The sequence below is a fragment of the Pan troglodytes genome, chromosome 13 (assembly GCF_028858775.2).
Source record: "Pan troglodytes isolate AG18354 chromosome 13, NHGRI_mPanTro3-v2.0_pri, whole genome shotgun sequence".
Taxonomy (NCBI): Eukaryota; Metazoa; Chordata; class Mammalia; order Primates; family Hominidae; genus Pan; species Pan troglodytes.
Genome location: NC_072411.2, coordinates 70703605 through 70723168, shown reverse-complemented (window position 1 = coordinate 70723168; position 19564 = coordinate 70703605). Strand labels below are relative to the sequence as shown.

At 39.4% G+C, this 19564-nt stretch overlaps 1 protein-coding gene across 2 annotated transcripts in view; it reads right to left on the bottom strand.

The window, feature by feature from the left end:
* The window catches only part of CERS6 (ceramide synthase 6), a 324715-nt gene that overhangs the window by 71946 nt on the left and 233205 nt on the right, over positions 1-19564 (bottom strand). For both annotated transcript variants that reach the window (XM_001154789.7, XM_016949972.4), the window contains exons 5-6: positions 13090-13140; positions 9126-9218 (exon numbers count right to left, since the gene is read on the bottom strand). In XM_001154789.7, the coding sequence (XP_001154789.1) occupies positions 9126-9218; positions 13090-13140 (144 nt within the window). The remainder of the gene's footprint in view (positions 1-9125; positions 9219-13089; positions 13141-19564) is intronic.

Genomic DNA, 19564 nt, shown 5'->3' with positions numbered 1-19564 from the left:
AGTATGTGGCTGAGTCTATGAGAACCACGGCTGACTAGTGGCTGGTTATCTGACCATGAGATCTAAAGATGTCTAAGAGCCTCTCCTTTGACAAGGCACTTGGATGCTTGATTTCCAGCATAAGCCACTACTGAAGGCAGCCTTTGAATAAAATCCCATAAAAATTACCCCATGAAACACTTCTTTTCCAGACAATAGTTCTATTGTTCTTCCACCAGTCTGCACATGGTACTGGCTTGCAATGCTTTGATCACAAATGGTAGCTTATTAAAATGAGCTGCTCTTTTTCCCTGCTTATATTCTGAAGACACAGCAGTGAGAAAGAAACAGGACACAGGCCTAAGATTTGGGAATATCTACCTCAGAGGAAACTGAACTTCAAGGGCAGAATATTGCAATTCCAATCATGAGAAGTTGCATAAAACAGCAACTTTGCACCTTTGTGAAAGAGAGGTGAAGCGGCCCTCTTGACTGTGTCTATAGGTAGCAGGAGTGAGGTTACAAGGAGAGAAGTCTACATCAATCCCCATCCCTGCCAGGGTGATCCGATGTCATCTGGTGCGATTTTAGCTTTTCAAGCAAAGAAAGGATGTGCTGATGCAATGTGAGGCACTACCTGGGAGTCAGTTTTTTTTTTGTTTGTTTGTTTTTTGAGATGGAGTCTGGCTTTGTCTCCCAGGCTGGAGTGCAGTGGCGTGATCTTGGCTCACTGCAATCTCTGCCTCTCGGGTTCAAGCGATTCTCCTGCCTCAGCCTCCTGAGTAGCTGGGATTACAGGTGTGCACCACCATGCCCAGCTAATTTTTTGTACTTTTAGTAGAGATGGGGTTTCACCATGTTGGCCAGGCTGGTCTCGAACTCCTGACCTCAAGTGATCCGCCTGCCTCGTCCATCCAAAGTGCTGGGATTACAGGCATGAGCCACAAAACCTGGTATGGGAGTCACATTTTTAGGAAAGACTTAAGAATATTCCAGACCAGCCATTCTCACATATTTTGGTCTCCTCTTCAAAAATTATTGTGAACACCAAAGAGTATTTGTTTATGAGGGCTATATCTATCAGTATTAATATACCCACTGTTAGAACTGAGAAATTTTTAAAAATATTTAAAACACATTTATTTATTGTAAACAAACTCCATTACATGTTAATACATTTTTACTAAAAATTACATTTTCAAAAAAAATTGGTGAGAAGAGTGGCCTTGTTTTCCATTACTGCAAATCTCTTTAATGTCTGGCTTAATACTAGAGAGTTGGATTCTCACAACTGTGTATACATTTAATCTGTTGCCAGATGTTGTTTGGGTTGAAGTATTTGGTGAAAACCCAGTACCACGATAATACATAGCTGGAGAAGGAAGAAGTACCTTAATAGTACTTTCAGATAGTTATGGATATTCTTCTTTGGCACCATACTAAAATTTGTCAAGTCACATATTCTTAAAAGTTGGTTGTAATATGGAATCTAAAACCATATCAATAAACTTTTTATATTCTGCTACATTAAAATCCATTGGTCTGTGAATGGATCTTTCACTCATGCATGATTTTATAACATCATGCATTACTTATCTGGAAAATATTTATTTAAATAAAATTTGAAAATCACATTTGTTAATATCACTACCAATCTCATCAGAAATGTAAAGGATTGACAGGCTGTCAAGCTCCTGCTGGTACACATAAGCTTTCCAAAAATCTAATTTTTGCTTGAAAGCTTGAGTTTTATCACTGACCACAAATAATGTCAGTTGCTTTCTTTGAAACAACGTGACAAGCTAATTTTGTGCATTTTCTAGACAATGTCTGTCAAATACACAAGTTGGAATAACCACAGTTTATCATTCTTTCAAGTAAAAATGGGGTTCTATGAAAAAAAGTTCAGTTCAAAAGAAAAAGAACTGCATTTTTCTTAAGACAGACACCATTGCATACCTATTTCCAATTTCATCACACACAATATTCTTTTTCAATATATACTCAAGAAGAGAGGTTTAATAAAATTAATACTGTTGGCCCTCCATTATCCATAGGTTCTGCATTAATGGATTCAACCATGAATTGAAAACTTTTAAAAAAATGGACGGTTGTATCTATATAAATATAAAAATAGATGGGTGTGTCTGAATAAGAAAAATGGATAGTTGTGAACATGTATAGAATGTATAGACTTTTTTCTTGTCATTATTCCCTAAGAAATACAGTATAACTATTAACATTGCATTTACATGGCATTAGGTATTATGTAATCTAGAGATGATTTAAAGTATATGGGAGGATGTGCATCGGTTGTACAAAAATATACAATTTTATTTTACTTTTAATTATTTTTATTTTATTTTTTAGCGACAGGGTCTTGCTATGTTGCCCAGGCAGGTCTTAAACTCCTGGGCTTAAGCAATCTGCCCGCCTCAGCCTCCCAAAGGGCTGGGATTACAGGTGGGAGTACCGCAACTGGCCAAATACTACACCATTTTATATAAAAGACTTGAGCATCCATGAATTTTGGTATCCTCGGGGGCGGGGGTTGGTGGTCCTGGAACCAATTCCCCATGGATACTGAGGGACAACTATAGTTTTTACTGCTTCATCAAGAACATTCTCAGGTGAAACTGACATTTTTTTCTTTCTGCAAGAGTGTGGCATGAAGAGTACAATGACTACTATTAGCAGTAGTTTGGTGCCACCACCAGCAATTTTGCCCATGATTACTTTTGCATTCTCAGTGAAAATTTCAACACTGGGAGAAAGGCAAATGACATCTTAGCACTATTATAAAAACAGTTTTGCCCTTGCAGACCTCCTGAAAGGGCCTCAGCGATTGTCAGGGATTCAAAGAGCATATTTTGAGAGGTACTGATTAGACAAATTATTTCCAAATATTGTCCTAGGAAATGATAACTAGCCATATTAGTATTAACATCTGTGCCAGTCAGGATAAGCTAAGATATGCAGCAATTACAAAGTCCTTAAAACCTCAGTGGTTTAAAACAAAGGCTTATTTCTTACTCATTACATGTTATCATTGGTTGGGGGCCAGGGACTCTGCTTGCCTGAGGCACTAAGAAACCCAGGCTGACGGAGCAGCCCCCATCTCCAGTGTTACCAATCACTGTGCTGGAAGTGGGAGCCCTAGAGAGTCCATGCCGGCAACTATAATACTCCAGCCCAGAAGCGGCTCAAATCAATATTGTTCACAGCCCACTAGTCATATGGCCCCATCCAATCACAAAAGAGGAGGTTGGCTGAGAAGCACAATCCTGGTGTGCCTGAGGGTGAAGAGCTGGCAGTATCTGGAGTGCCTTAATGACTACAAGGAAAGGCTACATTTATTGAGCATTTATGATGTGCCAGGCACTGTTCTAAGTACATGTACTACTTATTTACTTATTTACACTTACAACACACCCATAAGGTAGGTTATGTGAACTCCATTCTTTGGATCAGGAAACCAACGTACAGAAAGGTAAAGTAACTTGCTCAAGGTCACATCGAATTAGGAGTGGTGCTGGGCAGGTAGACAAACTCCAGAGCTCATGCTTTTAACCTCTAAGCCATATTGCACCCATAATAATGTTTTCCCCAGTCTAGGACAAAATGACAAAAATAAGGACTTTTACTTAATGATAAATTTAAAGGATTGTCCTTTATTACAATATGTAACCTTTCTCCCTTTCTTTTATGTTAAAATGCCCTTTCCTTTATGAATCAATGGTGTTCACGGTAGGTGCTTTTTGACTTTCCTTACTGGGTCGTTATGTGCCACGTACTGTCTAAGCTCTATCTGTCAAGCACCGTACACTACATAGTTTTACGTACATTATTTCACGTAATTCTGTTCCATGCTGCTTCCTCGTAAGATTAAAACATGCATTTTCCTTTCCCCTAAAACTAACTGAAGCAGGCAAGATCTGGAGCATGACACGGCCCCCAAAGGCATCTAAAGCACTTACAGTAATGGGCTCCAGTTATTCTCCGCAAAAAGTCAGCAGAGAGCTAACACAAGCTCATCAATAAGTTTCTTGCTAGACTTAATCATACCTCTCTCTGTCAGGAATCTTTTATAAGATGTAGTGTTTCTCTCGGGTTTAAGACCAAAAGGGCAACAAGTTGATTTCACCAGCTGGGCCCTGGAACTCTGCCAGGGATGCTTCCCTGAGAAGGACTCTGAACATGAGCAGAACTCATTGGCCAAAGGCCCAGGCCTTGAAGCCAAACAGCAGCTTAGTTAAAAGGGACATAGGGCTTAGACATAAGCAAGCTGTTCTGAGCTCCAACGCAAAAATATTTATTAGCTTCCTTTGGAAATTTTAGATGGCAGTAGAAATGTTCATTGTGAACAGGTGCTAAAGGATAAAATTTTAACAAAAATTAAGCCTTGGGAAATAAAAGATTTTTAAACATCTTTTATTTTTCATCTAATCTTCCCTTTGGGAAGATTAATAGCATTTCTCATCACTGACCAAATAAGTACCAATTCTGGAAATGATTAAAAGTGAGGCAATGTGTTCTGTCACCATGAAGATGAAAAGTTCTCCCCTCATTTTTAAACTTCAGATTCTATATGGAAATACAGCAATTTAAAAAAAAAGGTGCCAAAAAAGAAGAGTTTATGAATACAAAAATCATTTTAGAAAAATTCGTGAACCCAATAAATCAAAATAAGTGATTGTCAAACCTATTTAAAGTACTGATTCTAGAAGTCTGAGGCATGCATTTGGAGCCAATGTTTATAAATCCTGGTCCCTGTTTGAAAATGGCCATTGACACTCATTGTCATTTAATATGGGAGCCAAAGAAACATTGTGATAACTCTTCTATTAACAACCTCATGAACGTCTTCTGAAGTTGATTTCCATACTGTATTGCCAATGGGTGTCTTCAAACATCCCTATCCCATCATAAGGAAGCAGGCTGTTTTTAGAGGGTTCAGTTAATAGTTCCAATACAGAAGGTGGAGAGTGCATCTGGCAGACAGAACGTGCCATAAATCCTCACTAATGGCTAGAACAGCAGGTCCTCCAAATGGAGGCGTAATAAGGATGGAACTGCCAAGGACCCATGGGGCCATTCAGCAAGATGCAAAGGGGAAAAGCAAGCACTGCAGCTCCCTAATGAGAGATGGCAGCAGAGGAAAAGGCCTTCCTAATTAAAACCTGTGCCAAGGAATAAGCATGCCTGGTAGCGGCCAAATTCCCATTTTTGTGCAAGAAACAAGAATAAACCAGCTGCATCAGGAATGTACAAATCTAATCTGACCAGCAGAAGACAAGAGGAGCTACCTATCTAAAACATGCTATTGATATTGACTAGCAAAAAATATACAATCGATTTCTAAACACTGACAATATATACAGGCCTAGGATCAATTCCACAAACTTTACTATAAAATTATCCCTTTTACAGGTGTTTTCCACTGATGTTATATATGTTAAAGTAATACAAAATGATACACTTCAATCCCCCAAAATAATTCACCTACGAAAATTATTGAGATAACAGTCATTTGGCTTAAAGCAATTGATATGGTTTGGACCTGTGTCCCCTCCCAAATCTCATGTTGCAATGTAATCCCCAAATATGAAGGGGCCTGGTGGGAGGTGATTGGATCCTGGGTGCGGTTTCTCATCGTTTAACACCATCCCCCATTGGTGCTGTCATCGGGATTGTGAGTTCTCTTGAGATCTAGTTGTTCAAAAGTGTGTGGCACCTTTCCCTCTCTTTTGCTTCTGCTCCACCAGGTAAGACATGCCTTGCTTCTCCTTCACCTTCTGCTATGATTATAAGTTTCCTGTGGCCTCCCCAGAAGCCAAGCAGATGCCAGTATCATGCTTCCTGCACAGCCTATGGAACCGTGAGCCAATTAAACCTCAAACCTCTTTTCTTTATAAATTACCCAGTCTCAGGTGTTTCTTTTTTTTTTCTTTTTTTTTTTCCTGTGAGACAAGGTCTGGCTCTATCACCCAGGCTGGAGTGCGGCGGTGCCATCTTGGCTCACTTGGTGCACAACACCAAATCTGGCTAAATTTTGTATTTTTTATAGAGACAGGGTTTCGTCATGTTGCTCAGGCTGGTCTTGAACTTGTGAGCTCAAGTGATCCACCCACCCACCTCGGCCTCCTAATGTGCTGGGATTACAGCCATGAGTCACCATGCCTGGCCACAGGTACTTCTTTACACCAGTGCAAAAACAAACTAATACAGCAATAAAGATATCTTGAGCCCTGCTGGCTCCCTGCAAAGCCACATTCCACATGTGATGAGAAAGCTCAAGCTAGTGGAGGGACTTGGTAACTTTTGGTATAGCAATGTCTTACTAGGACTAGGCTTCTGGAAGCCAAGGACAGCTATTCCTGCTTTTGACTCTGTATGGCACCTCTAGTTCTCACTAAGCAAGAGAAGGACTGATAAAATGGCAAAGAGCTGTTAAAGGCTAACTACCTGTAATGTCAGGAGCATGGCAAGGCAAGGATTATGTATGTGTCTAATCTAAGAGTGAATCACAGGGCTCTGCTTGGTAAGCCTAGCCTCTAATTCATTCCTATATTGCATGGCCTTGAGAAACTTACATAAACTCACTCTGTGCATCAATTCTCCCAAGTTAAAAAAAAAAAAAAAAGGAAGAATGTTCTAGCTCTCTGTTATATAAGAGTTTTACGTGACTACCTGGACAAAAGGTTTCCTCAAAAAAGAAAATAAAATGCAACATGAGCCTCGCACAGTACCTAGCACACAGAAAATAATCAGTCTACATGTATTGACACTACATGACCAAAGAAGGCTCCCTCATGTAGGACAGAAGAGACTCCCTTGACATACCATCACTAAAGAGTCCGTAAATGATTTCAGAAACCAACTCGGAGTGTTGGGTGCAATGAGTAAGGGAACCACAAATTACGGGTGTCAAAGAGTCATCTGTTATGCCCAAGCTCGCTTTGACAGGGACCACCTACTTCTGAGAATCAGCTGATATATACCATATTAAGGGCCCTGTAAGCCATACAAGTCAGAAAAGATAGCTTTTTGCCAGCCAAGTAAGCCACTGCTGTAGGATGGTGGAAGGAGCATATGTGGGGACAGGGGACTTGGGTAGTAGTAGGCCCACAGACTCCTAAACGCTTTTCAGCTGCCACTTGGATACCAGTTTGCAACTTAGCAGATTACTGATTTAACCAAGAAATGATACATTACAGTACTGTGCTCCATGATAATGTAAAGGAACTGATTTTGCTTATTCATTTACCCTCAACTTACTGATTCCCACGATGAGCAGCTACACTGATAGTCATGGGGGTGCAAAGGCGAACATATCTTGCTTGCTGGGGACTAAATTCTTGTGTCCTTCTCAAATATATATATTGAAACTCTAACCCCCAAAGTGATAGTATTAGGACATGGGGCCTTTTGGCAGAAGCCCTTGTGAATGGGACTCATGCCTTTTCACAAGGAGGCCTCATAGAGCTGTCTTGCCCCTTCCACCATGTGAGGACACAGTGAGAAGGTTGTCATCTATGAGAAAGTGGGCTGGTGCCAGACACTGAATCTGCTGGTGCCTTGATCTGGGGCATCTCACCTTCTAGAACTGTGAGAAATAGATTTTATAAGCCACTCAGTCAATCTGGCATTTTTTTGTATTAGCTCAATTGGATTAAGACATTGCATTTTATCCTCCACGTATTTGAACTTTGTCTTGAAGGTTTTAGAAACATAATTCTTAGGCAGCAGATAAACAAGAATGACTACTTAGATAGAAAGACTGTTTAAGAGGCTACATAATAGAGTGGGCAAAAGGAGAGGGAACTGTAAGTTTGTCAGTGACATTAAGGAAGAAGGTATATGGAGTGGCAAAAACGAGAGCAAAGGAAAACGTCCTGGCTGACATGACTTTTGGTTCTAAGGGTTACTGGAGAAGAACAAGACTAGAAGACCATGTCTTCAGTCAGGAGCACTTTGTATGTAAGGCTTAGTTTCATCATTCATAAAATAAGCATAAATAATAAAATAATCAAACTGGACCTCTGATTTGTTGTCAGGACTAAATGATATAATGTACAAAAATAACACAATATACGTTGTGTATCCCTTACCCCAAATGCTTGGGATTAGAACTGTTTTCCTTGGATTTTGGAATGTTTGCATTATGCTTACAGATTTGCATCCCTAATATAAAAATCTAAAATGCAAAATGCTCCAACGAGCATTTATTTACTTTGAGGATCATGTTAACACTCAAAAAGTATCAAATTTCAGAGCATTTTGGATTTCCAGATTTAGGGATGTTCAACCAGTACTATCATCTGTGACTACAGATGTGGAAGTATGGACCCAGAGAGAATGTGGGGCAGAAGAGAAACATTTCAGAATTCATGGCATGGAGGTTATGGTTGGAAGTGTCAGGAAGTATCAACTCAATCATCCAGGGAGATGGCATCCTGTAATTCAGGTCAGAACTCTGTTGCACCCAAATATGTAGAGCATGGGGCATTAAGACAAGGACAGCAAAGTGACTTTGAAGGATTAATCCAAATATGGTGTCACAGAAAAATAAGCAGTAAAGAGCTAGAAGTGCCAAGTCTGCCCAGAAGCTGGTAGGACGAAAGCCAGAATAAGTGGATTTAACACGTAAGGGGTCACACAAAAGCGATTACAGTGGAGGGGATAGGTGGAAACCAGATCACAGTTCACTGAGGAATGCTGCATTTCCGAGACATATTTTGACACTGGACAACCCTGCAATTGGGGAATTAATTCTGTAGGGTTGAAACACTGAGACTTTACTCTCTCCCAGGAGCTACAAATAGAATTCTTGCTTTTTATTTAATTTGGAGAACAGAGGAACTTGGGAATTAGATTGAGAGAAAATCATTTCTATGGGGATTCATTGCTACATTATTACATGGAGAAAAGAGAGCTGAGTTTTAGGGGATGAGCGAAGAAACAATAGAAAAAAATATAAAACAGCACAAACAAAAATAGAGAACTTTCTGTAATAACGCAGCAAGTCGTACTAACCTAGGGCTGCCAGGAGAACAGGGGTGAGTGCCTTTGAGAGTCTACACCCACCTGCTAAGGGCCATTAAAGATGCATGCTTGCAAGCACTTTACGACATAACCGCTCTTACCTTTCTTTTGATATCAGTGAACTGAGAAAACATCAAAGACCAATAAAACGACAGCTCCAGGATGTAATAGTAGTGAAGGTCAGTTGTGAGTGGCTGAAGGTGAAAGAAAAAAAAGGAATGATTAGTAGTTAATAGGGAACCCAATTTGTATCCCAGACATCTCAAGCTCACTGCTCAAAAGTAACATGGTCTTGCACCTGCTCAAAGGCAGTTCCTGTCCTATTCTTTTTGTAGACGATGGGGTTTTGAGGATAACTTTAATCCACAGCTTGATGATATTACTCTCATTTCATCTCCAACTCAAAAAGCATTAATTAGCACGAACATTTGGGACTCAATTCATTATTCAGTTTAACAACAGCATTTATGATTCTTTGTCACAAGTATCTGCAAGATTCCTTAAGCAACCTGAAAAAAAATTCTAATACAGACAAAGAATAACCCTGGACAACTGCTGCAAGTATAGGGACAAGACGGTAGGTGATAGGAACTGGAATGCTGTATGGGTCACTGAGGCATAGATTTAAGTTCCGCATTAATCAGAAAGCTCTTTTTTTGTTATTAGAAAATGTTCAGTACATTTCAAATATCAGAAAGAATTATTCAAAAATATTTACTAAAAGATCAGAGGGACAGGAAGGCTGCCAGGAGATACCAGACTAGGCACCCAGCCAGGATATCGGATCACGTCTCAGCTCTACAGCTCAGCAGGTATAAAACTTGGGTCTTAGTTTACTTATTTGTAAAATGGGAGTTATACCTGCTTTAACTGCCTCAGAGGCTCAGGGTTGGGGGAGGCTCAGAGAGGCAGTGGAAGTCAGGAATATTTATTTTGCACATAATCCCACTAAAAACAAGAGAGTTTTCAAAAAACATTTGTGATGAGTTGTTTTTAATTGTTATATTGAGTTGTAATGAAATGTCTTGCTTTATTAAAATGAATGAAAAACATTTGAAACTCATCACACAAACAAGTCCATACCCCTATACACAAGACAATACCATATATGGTAAATATAATTGAAATGTAAGTGTTTTGTACACCAATAGCAGCATAATGAATGACTATCAGGAGAAGCTGGCACTCACCCACTCTACGCATGGGAATCATGGAAAAGTTGTCCTGCATAGATCTTTGACAACAAAATACACAATGGGACAGGATACTAGAACCAGCAATCCTAAAGTCTAAATGACAATGAGCACTGCTGTGGACGGAAAGTTCGTGTCCCCCTAACATTCATATGATGAAGCCTAATCCCAATGTGACGGTATTTGGAGGCAGGGCCTTTGGGAGCTAATTAGGCCATCAGAGTGGAGCCCTCATGAATGGGGTTAGTGCCCTTAGAAGAAGGGACATGAGCTCTTAGGGTATTCTCTTGTAGCAGCCTGAACTGAGACCTAAGCATGAATTCAGCATCTCCCTGAGTAGAATACACTTCCTACTGAACTGTCCTTGTAAAACTTGAAGGCATTAACGATGAAGAATGGATATTCAGGGCAGATGGATGGCTGAAATGAAGTTTAGAAAATCGGGCCCTGGCTCAGGACCCTTTGAGCCAAGGGTAAATTTTAGTTTTAATGATATTCTCTTACTTCCACATCACCACCTGGGGAAAGGCCCCAGAGGAATTATAAGGGCAAGTCAGAGAGCATCTGGAAACCACAGAGTTCATCCCATTATAATAATTACTATGTCCGACGAGTGCTTTGCAGTTGACAATGCTCACTCACATGTTAATTTCTTTGATTCTCATAAAAATCCTATAAAATTAGTACTATAATTCTAGACCTAGATTGTATAGTTGACAGGAAATTGCTGTCAGTTAATTCAGGTTAAGAGGCTAAGCCTAGGTCTCATAGCTAGTGAGGCCCCATGACCACCAACTAGGGTATCTCATGTCCAACTCGTGCTTCTTATACCAAGCTGTACAAGGTTCAACTGAATGCAACTTCACATTATTTTAAACTTAGAATATACACATGTATATGAAATTATTTAATATGTAACAAATAATATATGTACTTATATAAAATAAGTGTATCCTTAATAAAATTGAAGTAGACCACTACTTTTTCACCTAAATGTCTGTTCGATTATCTATTTAACATATATGCTAAAGATACCATAAATATGTCTCATAAGCATGCTCGGTCTTTAAAAGTGCCCTTAAGGCTAGAGACTGACTTGGAACAGGAATCTATATATTTACATAGGCATGCTTACACACAAAGTACTATAATTGCATACATAATAATTGTATGCTGTTTAGTTCTCCCCCCACCCACACACAAAGAAATCAGCTAATATTCTTTATTACTATACAGCATTTTCAAAGATGCACCGTTCCCATGAGAAACCATCAATTTGTCCTACATTTTGGGGGCTATATGCTGAATCATACAGAAGACAATCTTGATCTGAGTCCCCACAGATAGCATCTTGCCTTCCATACGCGTGGTGTTTCCTCTTTTTAAAAACATTACTATCTCCCAGACCCTCAAACTTTCATGTTGAATCTACAGTGCTGTGAAACCCTCTGCAGCTACAGTATAGACCATAGCTCTAGCAACTCATTTTCTCAGAAATAAGCAATTTCTCAGCTCCAGCCATGAACATGAAAGTTATTCTGGACTACATTACAGTTAGAAAGAAGAGTAGGTATTACATTTCATTTGGCACTTGTGTGTACTTTCATAAACAGAAATGTAGACATACACGGATTTTGCTACTCACTATACCATTACAGGACACAGGGAGCCTTATGTGACAATGTTCCAAGTACGGTAAACAGCAGTTGGGCCTGAGAATTACAATTGTGTAAAATAAGCTATTGGTGTCAACATTGCTTTAGTCTCTATCAAATATCCTCTGAATGCTCAGCTCTCTTGCCATGTTCTATTGCTTATTTATAGTGTTTTCTAATGTGAATAAACCACTCGTAAGAGATGAAAATGCCAACTGGAATTCCATTTCAATGTGTCCTTAACGTTGAACTAGCTCAAGGAGTATCCAGTGCCAGTCCCCACCCTCTGCCATGACACTAGGTGTAACAAAGAAGACACAGGGCAAGCCTGCTCCCCATAGGACTGTGCACGCCCCAAAGACCAAACACCTCAACAGACACCCCAAAGAAACCTCAAACAAAAAACCTGAAGTTGCTTATTATAATGTTTAATATGTCTCCTCATTTTGTCACAAAATACCTAGCTGCATTTGCTTCTCTTACATAATATATCCCAACTGAACATGGAGTTATAGAAATTTCCCAGCTAGAAACTTTCAGACAAGTCCCAGCTTTTTAAACGGATCTGGGGATCCCAACAACACATGCTTATATCACTGAATTCATGGAAAGATGCAAAGGTATGCCAGTGCGCAGAGATCTAAAATGCTTCCTTTCTGGGATATGATTTTAATCTCACTTTCAATGATGCTGTTTTTAGTTGCAGAAATAATCCTTCCACATGTCATAGTACAAGCCCATTTTTCTGCACTCAAGGAAATGGTGCTTGATTTACATATTTGGAGGCTGCCTCTAGGTCACAAAGTGAACTGAACTCAGTGTACCTGCTCTAGCCTCACACTTGATCTTTCCCACTTGCTGTTGAGGCAGGTCTGCACTATGTCAACAGGATTCCAGACTTACCTCAGGGATTAGAAGCAGATCAGCTGTTAGGAGCAGGAATTTTCCACCAGTTGAACTAATTGATCCTATTCCCTTGTAAATGTACTTTCCAAGCTGACTCCATCTGCTAGGGCAATCGGGCCTTGATTCTGAACTTCACTAAGAATAATGCAAAAATTACTATCCTCACTAGATCACGTCCAGCACTGATCAGCGGGAGTGGGGCCAAAAATGAAGGTGGTTGTCCAACCTGTTGGGGCCTGCCTGAGACCATGAAATTGACGGAAGGTAGATACTTAATGTGTGTAAAAACCCAGATAATAATGCCTCCTTACCTGATAGGGGTAGTTGTACCAGCAATGCCTCGTATTCCACAACCAGGGGGTCTGAAAAAAATGACAAAAAATATTTTACATATTTTAGAACATGGATAAGAGGATAAAAAAGGTTTACAATAGGCTCTTGCCCTAATATTTTTGGATTTCAATAATTTACCTGTGTGAGAATTGACAAACTTTAAAACAGCTAGGCATAGGATATTAAAGCAACTAGTATCATACAATATATTCTCTCTTGGTAAGTTAAACTCAACTGGTAGTATTTTAGGCTGCTTTTGGGATGAAGTTCCAGCTGGTGTTTTTTCTATTTTGCTGGTCACTTAGACATATTCCTGCTACATAACCAGCCTCAACAGCAGGGCCCTGCAGGGGTCTCACAGAAACCAGATATAAATCCTCCATCTCACTCTTATCTATAAACATTGATGACAGTTAGTATAAACTGCCCTGAAACTCCTCAGACTCAATGTTTACCAAGCGACATTATTCATGCCTTGACCAGGGTTCAGTGACATGCAGGTATACTTCTTAAGAAGGACACTTAAGACTAACCCTCACAGCACATGCCAACTCCTGACCTGTGATCCAGGTCTTTTTACGACAAAACAATCATTCTTAATTTGAGGGCAATTACTTGCCTTATGACACAGTATGATTAGGAAAATCTAAGTGTACACACAGATTCCAAACATTTGTAATAATCAGGGAGGGGTTGGTATGAATTCAAACAGACAGCTGAATTATCCAATAAGACCAGCACAAACTTTCTCATAGTTTCAAAATAATTTCAAAAGAAGTATTAATGTTATAATTCTTTTGCATCCCTTATCCACAGCTGTCAGCACTTTCTGATATACATCTATATACATTTGATAACATTTATATGTTTCTTAAGATTAATCTGCCAACATCTTCATCAGCCCTGTATCATAGGAATGAGGACAATTAGCTTCAGGTGGCTAATATCTGCTGAGTCCTCCTTATGTCCTATATACTTTTAAAGGCTCCTACACATATTAACTCATTTAATCCTTATAGTAGCTACTAGTATTTTTCTTATTTTATAGATAGGTAAATGGAGGCCCCGAGTCTGTGAATAACTACCTAGGTTCAATAGCTAGGCAGCGCCAAAGTTGAAAATCAAACTCAGACTCTCTGGTCTCAAACCCAAACATAACCACTGTGCACCCTGTCTCTGAGTCTGATCAAACTAAATCAATCTCAAGGTAGGGAGCCAGATTCCTGTACAAAGCCATGCACTGCCCTAAACCTAACTATGTTCCAGAATCTTTACATTTCCCTTTCATTCAAGCACTATTCATTTTCTTTCCGAGATCTTAACTAGGCTCCTGATTTTGCCTTTTGCTCCCTGTTCAACACTGTCTGTATCATGTAATTTCACTGCAGTTAACTTCCTCAGTGTCTGAGTTGTCTGTCTCCTCCATTTCTCTCATCTATAACATCAATGTTCATTATTGACCTCACTGAGTGATTGTGAAGATCAAATGAGAGAGTGTGCATAAAACTACTTGGGAGGCTTACTGTGTTTTTATAGTTAAGTCAGCAATATGTGTCCATTGAGGAAGATGTAAAAAATAAAGAATAAAAAATAAAAATAATTTAAATTTTCATCACCATTAACATTTTGATGTATAGCCCATTTTTGGTCTTTTGTCCCTATGTAATATAAACATGATACAGATCAATTTACTTTTAAATACCCATATATATGCAGGTTTTTAAAAATGTGGGTACAACACAGCAACATCTATTTTAAAGTACAAATGTTAGTTATTGCCGTTCTCTCTGATAAAGTTGATTATCTCCTCAATTGAAAGTCCTTGAAGGAAAGTTAAGTCATATGCATGTTTATCCTCTCACCATAGACTTCCAAGTTCACAGTTCAGCACTCATCTACTGAATGCTAATGAAAAGGAATACAGAATGGAAATGCAAGGCCTCATGTTCATCTAAATTTATCAGTCCCAAGACCATTGGGCATGTGTGTGCTTGCCCCTAAGGATGCAGCAGTCATCTCTGCCACTGTGCCCATCCCTTGCAGTGACAGGCAGGAAGGCAAGGTATAACTCTAAATGATGCAGAAAAATCCGTCGTTCAGAACTTCCCTTCCTTTGTGAGCTTCTTGGCTGATTAGTCTTCTAAAACCCAGGCTTTTCTCTGTGTGCATCAGATGTGCATCCCCTAGATCTGCTTTCATTGCATGCCCGATGCCTGACTGAACTGCAGAAACAGCGTGTAAGTGTCTGCCTCTTTTCGGGCTCCTGTGCACCAGAGGCAGGGGCACAGACCTGGATACCATGAATCTGATGAAGCTACCAGGGCCCAAGTTCAGCTCACAAGTTTTCTGGCCAATCATTTAGGAATATATTCTTTCATACAGAATGCATGTTCACATATACCCCTCACTCTGACAACGTCAGGTATTAATATCACCTTCCATATGCACAGTACATTTTTCTAGGATCTTAAATTGAGTTATACCCCCCAAACACTGTGAGACAGTAGAACAAATATCTTTCCCAATTTATAGATAAGAAAACCGAAGTCCATGAGTTGATTCTCCTGATTTCTTATAGCTCAACACTGGTGTATGAATCTGGATTGGCTGTTTATAATTTGGGCATAACTTCTTTTTTTTTTTTTTTTTTTTTTGAGACGGAGTCTCACTTTGTCGCCAGGCTGGAGTATAGTGGCGCGACCTCTGCCTCCTGCGTTCAAATGATTCTCCTGCCTCCATTGATAAAAATTTTCCAGTTTTTAAGAATCATTTCCACATTCATTTGATGTCAAAATCCATATATTCTATCACACAAATTGTAGGACAGTAATGTAATTAAGAACTTAAAAAGATGAAATATTTAGACATCATAGAGGAATGGTGATTAAAAATACACTAAAACCCCTCAATTTAGAAAGTTAGGCCCTAACTAATAATAAAAGCTCTGTACCTAGGAGGTTGCATGGCAATTCAAGCACATTCTCCAGAAACAGAATGCCTTTTTCACATGACGTTACAGCATCAAGGAAGTTTATCAAGGTTGGAAAATCTGAAGCCAAATTTTGGGTCAGTCATTGTGGCTCACACCTGCAATTCCAACACTTTGGGAAGATGAGGTGGGAGAACTGCTTGAGCCCAGGAGCTCAAGACCGGCCTGGGCAACACAGTGGGACCTCATCTCTACAAATAATATGAAAATTAGCTAGGCACGGTGGCATGTGCCTATAGTCCCAGCTACTCAGGAGGCTGAGGTAGGAAAATTGCTTGAGCCTGGTGGGGGCCAAGGCTGCAATAAGCCATGATTGTGCCAGGCATTCCAGCCTGAGCAACAGAGTGAGACCCTGTCTCAGAAAATAAATGTTGTTCTTATAACCTATGATTCACATTATTCCTTCTCACACATGTACACTTAAATCATGTTATAAAACATTTCACAGATTTAAAGTATTTTACACGTGTCATCTCATTTAATTCTGACAACAACATTGTAAGCAATCAAGATAATGTCACCAGCAGAGGCCAGCAGACGCCATTAAAGATTTATAAAAGAACATGCCAGCTCAGAGCTTCACCAACTGTTAAAATGCAGGCTGAGGTCTGGGCTTGGGGATGAAATTCTGCATCTCTAAAGCTCCCAGTTGATACTCATGCTGTTAGGCCACAGACCACACTTTGCAAGTAGTAAGGTACTAGGGAAAAGCAAGAAGGCTGATTCCATCTTTTTGTTATTTACCATGTATCAGGCACCTTGCTAAATACTTTGTTAAGATATTTCACAATTCAATATAGATAAATGAATTAATGAATTATTTCTAATCTTTGCGAGAATCATTTGAAGCAGAAGAACCACTGCTAGTAAAGCAATAGCTAAAGATAAGCTTCTCATCCAGCCTCCTTGGCTAGTACAATTCTGGTGGGAAGCTCTGGTGGAAGCAAAGTTTGTGTGTGTCACTTGGGGACGGTGCCCCTAAAAGGTCAGTGTGAATGAGTTCCTCTCACCCTTTCTCCATCCCTATTGAAGGGAGATAATGAAAACTGAAGCAGTCACCACTGGCCCTGAAATGGAAGTTTCTATGGAGTCTGGTATCAGAAGTCTCCCACCAGCCCTGATCTGCTTCCCTCTGGATTGTATGTATGAGATAAATAAATTCCTATCATTTCTCTCATATCTAAGCTAGTGTGTTTTGCTTTACTTTTATATACAGTAGCATAGCCTGTATTCTAATATTAATACATGCATCAAGGTAAGTATCAATTATTTTGTAGACAGTCTCAGAGAGGAACCGTAATTAATTAAAGGCTACACAGCTGATAAGTAGAGAAAGTGGAAATCAAACCTAGGCCAGCTGGGCTCTTCCACTGTGCCTTCCGCTGGGTACTCTGGGTGACAAAGAATGAGTAATGAAAGAAAAACATCACAGGCATTTGGAATAGATTCCCCCAAATGAGCTATTACCTAGAAACACTGAATTTTAGGTTTAGAAAGGACCTCCAAATCCTGTAATCTACAGAACAATCCACAGGTCCAGATGGGTAACCAGTTCTTCTTACTGTTACATAACTCAATGGTTATCTCACTGACAAGATCCCTTAGGCTTCCTTCCTTAATTTTTTTTTTTTTTGCCTTGGTTAACAGAAATTGCGTCTTTTTATTTATTCATTTATTTATTTTTTGCATCTGCCCTAATCACTAACATGACTGTATTTGAAGATAAGGCCTTTGGAAGGTAATTAACATAAAACGAGGTCATAAGGTTAGAGTCTTAAACCAATAGGGTTGGTGGCGTTACAAGGAGAGGAAGAGGAAGAGAGTTCTCCCTCTCCACGCGCATGCTCAGAGGGAAGACCAAGTGAAGACCGCAGTGAGAAGGTTGCTCTCTGCATACTAGGAAGAGTGCCCTCACTAGACGCCAATCCTTACCAGACCTTATCTGCAACTTCCAGCCTCCAGAACGATGAGAAATTTCCGCTGCTCAAGCCATCTAGTATGCGGTATTTTGTTACAGCAGTCTGAGCTGACTAACATAGCATCATAAGAGAACTCCTCATAAATGGTGCTTACTAGCTATTAAATTACACGTCAACTAATTTCAATTTAAGAAGACTTATAAAATGTCTGAATGTCTAAGACAGGCCATATCACAGTGGATGAGAAATTACCTCTAACTCTCTCAATCTAAGCCACAATGTATAATGGGATTTTTCATTAGCTTATGTGCCTCTTCTCCCAGAGGCATCAATTGAGACATAACTCAGCAGCAAGCATATCCATCAATAACATTCCCTTGGGAGGCATCTGTGGCTGTTCTTACCCTGAGCAAACCTGATCCTGGCACCAGGATAGGAGCCAGAAGCGCTGGTGCAGGTCAAGCCTTCATCGACATTTTGACCATACACATAAGAATCGAGTGCAATTTATTCTATGATTTTTTTTTAAGAGAAGGGTAAAGAAGCATCTTTAAGTGTCAGTAAATCTGCTCTTTCATCCAGTATCTTCTTTTATTGGCTGCATTACAGAGGTTTCATTGTCAACAGAAGTCAGAAAAACAGATAAGGTCTGATACTTTACTTTACCATCTGCAATTATCATGTTAGTGCAAGCCTAAAGAGATAGCGATTTTGAAGCAAGGACCAGAGAAAAGGATATCTGATTAACCAGGCAAGTGGTCAATGGTTAAATAGAAACATAAATCACATACATACATACATGTGCTTTTCTCCCTCCAAGAACCAGTAGGCATCTGCAGCTGAATAAACAGTAGTTTCTTTGAATTAATAACTATTTTGATTTAAGAAAAGAACAAGAATCATAAAACATATTAAAAACATTTTGTTGCCTCATCAAAGATGTAAAAGGTGTGTGGGTATTTACTCGAAATCAGCATCTTGAGGCAAATTTCATCTTTTGCTATTTCCGTGAAAACTCTTATCTAGCTTTCACAAAGCCCAGCTGATGCAACTAGGAGTCAAGGAATATAGTCTAACAGACATTTGTTCTCTGTGTAGTTGGATTATGTTTAAAAATACCAAAAACCTAGATTCTTAAACTACTTTGACACTACTTTCACTAAAACTACTCTGAGAAAACACTCACTGAGTTATATTTAAACCTTATGCCTTTTGCTTACATTGAGGATTTACTCTAAGAAAAAAAACATAAGAAAAATGCTTCCATGAATTTATACTGGAAACGTTTACCCTAAGTCCAATGTCTAAGTTCCACAGGACATTTTTGCTTCAAAATTTAGTCCAAGGCAGGAGGAAATACTTCCTTTCTGTTAATGCTTAGCATGTTTCTTTGTGCCAAGTGATAATTATGTTTCCCCATTGTTATTAATACTTTTCCACCCTGGTTTTGAGAAGCTGAGATCTAATTGTAAAGCTCAGTCATAGCAAGTGTGATCTGTGATTGCCTCTCAACATCTTTGCTTATTTCTCTTTTCATGTGTAATT